This window comes from Rhineura floridana, chromosome 2 (assembly GCF_030035675.1).
Source record: "Rhineura floridana isolate rRhiFlo1 chromosome 2, rRhiFlo1.hap2, whole genome shotgun sequence".
NCBI classification, from domain to species: domain Eukaryota; kingdom Metazoa; phylum Chordata; class Lepidosauria; order Squamata; family Rhineuridae; genus Rhineura; species Rhineura floridana.
Genome location: NC_084481.1, coordinates 110930553 through 110936552, shown reverse-complemented (window position 1 = coordinate 110936552; position 6000 = coordinate 110930553). Strand labels below are relative to the sequence as shown.

Here is a 6000-nt window from a genome sequence, read left to right as displayed (position 1 = left end):
AGATGGCAGGTGTTGCCACCACTCACCATATGCATGCTCAGAGGCACATTACCAAATTCTTCCAAGCTACACAGGAAGTGGATCGGACTGTAAAAGACCAACCCAACTTGTGTTTGCATTTTGACAAATTTGTAGGGCAGTACAATTATCTCAGAGAGGAGGTCAGGTCTCTTGCTCCCCTAGTGCATTTAGTATAGTCACCCAATTTCCTTGCTTTTTAAAGTTTGATAGAAGTATCTCTTGGCTATAGGTACGTTCCTAAACCCCAAGGTTTTTTGCCTATTAGTGAATATTCACTATCTCCAAGATCAATAAAAATACTATCTTATAACAAGTTCAGACATAAGGACATCTTCAGTGGTTCCCTCCCCCTTTCTGGAGTGTTCCCCCTTTGGAAAATTAAAGCAAAAATAGCTTCTGGAAACATTGTGACACTCATCTTTTTAGGGTGGCTTTGGGGAGTGAGAGTTAAGAGCAGAGGTTGGGGGAATTTTAAGTGGTATTCTGAATTGTTTGAGTGTTATTCTGTTTTAGTGTTGAACTGTAACTGCAGAGAGCAGTACTGCAGAAAGAAAGAACTAAGAGAGTTGTGCAGGATTTTGCCCCCAAATTCCTCGTAATCCATTGTTGAGATCATGCCATCAGAATGATGCTGCTATACCTGTTGTCTTCTGGTTGAGCTAGGATGTAGAGACCCCAAAGACTGGCATAGTTCCTGTATGATTTGTGGGTGTAAAGGGAATTAGTGTGCTTGCCACCCAAGAAATATTCCCATTGTTCCAAGAGAATGGCTCTTTGCCTGGGCTGCGGCCCAAAAGGATATCAAACTCCCTACCTCAGAACACTTTTGGCTACATTTCTAATTGATCTTGATTTTACATAGTGATTTCTGCTACCAGCTGTTCTTTTGCAAACTTGTCCTACCAACCAAGAACAATGAGTTCTTTTCTCAAGTGGAGAAGAATAGGGAGGAGCTTTTCTTTTTTAGCTGCTGAGTAATGGCACCTTGAGGCGAGACTTCAACCCCAGGGTTTTGTCAACGTCTTCCACAGACTGCAGGCTGTGCCACTGTGCAACAGGCCTGCGAGGACTGGACAGCATATCTGACCAATGGCGCAGTTGGTTCCCTGTAGCTCGACAGCTGAGAAACAGCTTCCCAATCTGGTCATCTTTGGTCATTTTGTCACGATCCCAGACTGAAATCACCAGGTCTACATTCTAGAGAGAAGACACAAGGTAATGAGAGGATACAGAGAAAGAGAAAACATGGAAGAACTGCAGCTTCAAGAAAGATGTTTTCACTGTTGGCCTGAGTCTGTCCAGTGTGGATTTCAAGGTACACAAAAATAGTTTTAGTGATGGGGGGGAGATTTTACCATATGGCAGGCATGATGTAGCGCAGCCTTTCCCAACCAGTGTGCCTCCAGATGCTGTTGGACCACAACTCCCATCAGCCTCAGCCAGCATTGCCAATGGTCAGGAAAGATGGGAATTGTGGTCCAACAATATCTGGAGGCACACTGGTTGGGAAAGGCTGATGTAGCACATACCTCCCTTCCTACAAGATTACCTCTGTACCATGAATGATGCCCTCTAGATCAGGGGTGGGAAACCTGTAGCCCTCTAACTCCCATCTGCCACAGCCAGTCTGGCTAATGGTCAGGAATGATGGGAGTTGTAGTGCAGCAACATCTGGAGGGCCACAGGTTCCCCACGTCTGCTTTAGAAGTTATAGTAGTAGCACAGAATCTGCTTTCGGGAGAGTTCATCTATTTGCACTGCTGAAAAGTGTAATGTTATCCTCTATTCCAGGAAGTTGAAGTACCAGTTACCACCCAACTGTCAGCCCCAATCCCAAACAGGAAACAATTGTGCAGTAAGGACCAGTGTCATTGGCCATGTCCTCATGGGGACAGGTTTTAAACTTTGCACCAGTGCTCTGAGATGAACCCATGGAAAAGCAGCTCCCATGATGCTGCAGAAACACCTAAAGGGCATCTCATCTACATAGGAAGCTGCCTTATACTAAGCTGTACCCTTGGTCCATCTAGCTCAGTATGGTCTATGCTGACTGGCAAAAGCTCTCCAGGGTTTCAGACAGGTCTTTCCCAGCCCTACCTGGAAATGCCTGGGAATGTCCTGGGACCTTCTGCATTCAAAGCAGATGTTCAGCCACTTAGTTACAGCCCTTTCACACCATTAAGGCAGTTGTTGCGTGATCAGAGATGTATGGTGTTGGGATTCTTTTATTTGTTGGTTTCGTGTTAATTTTGTTACACGCAAAAACAATATTAGCGTTTGGTAGAGAAGGATAGATAAACAGAGATGTGATAGCAAGGACAGCTCTGGCCATCAAAGCATAATTCAATATAACAAAAGAAGTTCTTGTGACAGGTTTGAACTAGATCATCTGCACAGACAAACAAAGATATCTAGATTAATAATAATTCCCTAGAAACATGCATCTGCCATGAAATGATATCCACTGGACAGAGGAGACATACCTGGATCAAGTTGAAGGGCACTTCAAAAACAAATGCCTCATTGAAGTAGGGACTTAAGGTGTTTTTCTTTACACTTGTTTTCTTTTTCTTCCATTTCTTTTTGTTCAGGATAAGTTGGACTTTGACATAGGGGTCTGGGAAGGAGGAGAAAGAAAGAGCCACTGAAACGTATGAACAAGAATTTTATATAGCACTACAATATGGGGGGAGATGATAATGAATATAGTCCCCTTGTGAGGTATTTATAAAACCAGTTAACTCACAATGGGGCCATTTTCCCAAGATGCCAACCTTTCCAAAGGTTTCCTATCATCACATTTCAGCCTTTTGTACCATCATCGCATACCCTAGCTCCTTCATCAACTTTGCCAGTCGCCTGTGATATAGTGCCTAGGACTAGGTGCTGGATTTAGAGGGGAAACCCAGGTTCAAATTGCTTGCTCACGAAGCTTGTTGAATAGCCTTGAGCCTTGGATGCAGCCTGTCCTCCCTGAACGGATTGTCATGAGACTAAAATGCTGATCCGAGCTCTTTGGGAGGAGAGGATCATTCCCTGTCAATACGGATGGAAGGATGTCAATTTCAGTTCTCTCCGTTTCTAATTTTTCCAACCTTAAATTCAATCCTCTACATTTCCGCCATCATTTGTGGGTTTCTTTTTAAAAAAATCCTCATGAAAATTCTTCAGCATTTTAGTGACCATTTCTTGTAATAAACAATTATTGTATGCAGTTTTGGCTTATGTACACATTTTTGCAAGCAATTTCTCCTAATATAATGTATTATTGTATGTTATTTTCACTAATATATCCATTTTTACAAACACTTTCCTCTAATATATGCACTTTTGTTAACATTGTTTGGTTGAAGTACTGCATTGTAAAATGCAGATAAGTACCAATTTTGAAGGATGGCTATATTTCACTTCTTATATTGTTTTTAAAAGTGCAAATTTGATAATTTGGCTTTAAATGTAAACTGAATCAAATTTCTACCCCATCCCTCCCTGCCTGTTTCTAAAAAATAAGACTTGGTCAAATTTGACACAGTTCTCTTTTCCTAAAATGAAAGGTAGAAAACTCCCTTTGTCCCAAAGCAGTATGATCCAGCAGTATGATCTAAATACTAGCAGCCACAGACTAACCATTCTCTGTCATGGCACAAGAGAGACACTTGCAGCTGTTATGATCAAGGGCTTATCTTTCCTATTTCCAATGGCAGTGGAAAGTCAGAGCAAGATAACTGGTAGGGTGTTCTGCAAGCTGTAGAAGGTCAAAGTAGATCCTTGGCTTCATGAGATTCCAGAGTTCATCTGAGCAATGGATATTCATGGGTCTCTACATCTACTTCACATCCCTTTACTGTACACAGGGAGTACCAGCTGTCCTTTCCCATTACCTGACAGACCATGTGCATCCATCCGCTTGAGCTTTTTGGCTTCCAAGATGACCACAGTTAATTTGCTAGTGCTGGGGACATATCGGAGTGAAAAGCAAATCTCCCCAAGGTGCTCTTGCTGTTACAAGCAGAAAAAGACAGGCAAAAGATGGCATATTACAACACATTGACAAATTGTTAATAGCTGAAACTGAAGGCCCAGTGGTGGAGTGCCCAAGATTCAAGGCTGCCTAGAAACCATGATCACTGTGCCCAACATTGTTCAAGCTCAAACTCATGGTCCAAGCAAGTGTGGTGGGTGAGATCTGATATGTTCTTCTGGAAAGCAGTCCAGAAAGGAATGTACCCCTTGGGCTGAAGATGGTTTCCCAGACCCCACCTACATCCTTGCTCTAGAGGAATATATAATTCTTGTAGCAATAATAAGAAAATGTGAATTATCTTGGCATCAAATCCAGCTCTCTGTCTACAATACCAGCCAGCCAGATACCATGTGGATGTCACAAGCAGAGTATGGTCATTTTCTAAACTAAAAAGGCCCAGCTTCTTTAGACTTTCCTCAACCATTCAGGAGAATAAAGCTGTGCTTAAGAAAACCAGTTTTACCCTGACATTTATTGATGTTTGCTGTCATCAAATGATGGACTTATCTGAAGAAGACCCATGAGCAATAAACTACATGACTACTCCTCTTTGGACAAGCAAGTATATTTTGACGAAACTTTAGTGGATATTGCTTGTTAAAACCCTTCAGTGCCTAATGTTCCACTATTTGGCATACAGCTACTCAAGATCACTTACAACAGATTAGTTACACCTTAATACAGTTTAACTACATTTCATAGGCCAAATCTGAATGACTGAAGGATGTATGTTCATGGGAGAAGTGGGTGGGGGCATGGAATCACACGGAAGTAGCAATTCTAGATTGATTAACATGGTGTGCTCACATCTGGCCCTGCATTCAATGCACTACTTGCTGATACACTTCCTTGTTCTTGGTATCCTCTTATCGAGCCCACGAACAGGGAGCCTGTGGCTCCCCAGATGCTACTGTTGGCTATGTGCTGGCTGCAAATGATAAGAGCTGGAGTCTAACAACATCTAGAGGGCCACAGTTCTCCACCCTTGATCTAGCCCTCCCTTGCCCCTCTATAGTCTTCTTTCCTTCCTCTGCCTCCTGCTGTTCATGTGCAGAATAACTCTAAGCACCATGACAGGCCCTGGAAGGGAAATGTCTTTCATCAGCTACTGCACTTGGAAGTGCTGCTCCCTAGAAAGTGTCACTCTAGTCTAGGCAGTGATCTATTGATAAGGCACATTGCTCCTCTGACTCAGAGACTTCAGATTGATTACACATGGTCCGTCCATCTTGTGACGACTGCAGTTTTCTGCCATGCAGACCTGCATCAAGGAGGTTGTGTGCGTTTTAAGCAACTTATCCACACATACTTAGAATTAATGAACAGGGCTTACTTTCAGACTTCATCACCCAGATCTTCTCTGAGTAGATATGCCTAATATCAGCAGTCTAAGCTTTGTCATCACAACTGATAAAGGCTCTCGGGCTACTTGTCTTCACAACAAGTGGTCTAGTTGTCAATCTGGACATTTCTTAATCAGTTTTATAATAGAATAAAATCAGAAACAAGTTTTGCAAAAATATTTTGATTTAAAAAATAAGAATATAGTGTGTGTGTTTTTCCCAAACCCTTATGACAATAAGTGACCAGATATAAAGTCAGGGGCTGGTTTTGCCCCAGTGGCATAAGTAGAAGAAATCTCTTGCTGGTGTTGTTTATCCTGTAGCTGTACAGATGTTCCTTTTAACAATACCCATTCATTGCCTTCCCTTGCATGCTTGGTAAAGCCTCTTCCTTAAAGAAAAAGATTTGAAGTTATATTACATAATATAAAAAATATATGAGAGCATGCATGAAGTGCCTCACCACTGAACAACCTCATTTTGCCCTTAACAGTGATGTATAGAGGATCCTTTTGGGCTTCCTATGCAGTTTCAGTCTTGGCACTTCTCTTTTTAGAAATCAAGCAATGCCCATGCTCCTTTTTGACAGCATTCTGAGACAAGCATCTCCAA

At 42.1% G+C, this 6000-nt stretch overlaps 1 protein-coding gene across 3 annotated transcripts in view; it reads right to left on the bottom strand.

Annotated features, from left to right (window-relative positions):
* Window positions 1-307: 307 nt before the first annotated feature.
* Window positions 308-6000, bottom strand: part of SYT8 (synaptotagmin 8) — a 36371-nt gene continuing 30678 nt past the window's right edge. For all 3 annotated transcript variants that reach the window (XM_061610129.1, XM_061610128.1, XM_061610130.1), the window contains exons 7-9: window positions 3903-4020; window positions 2505-2638; window positions 308-1218 (exon numbers count right to left, since the gene is read on the bottom strand). In XM_061610129.1, coding sequence (XP_061466113.1) covers window positions 985-1218; window positions 2505-2638; window positions 3903-4020 — 486 coding nt within the window. In that variant the 3' untranslated portion in view covers window positions 308-984. The remainder of the gene's footprint in view (window positions 1219-2504; window positions 2639-3902; window positions 4021-6000) is intronic.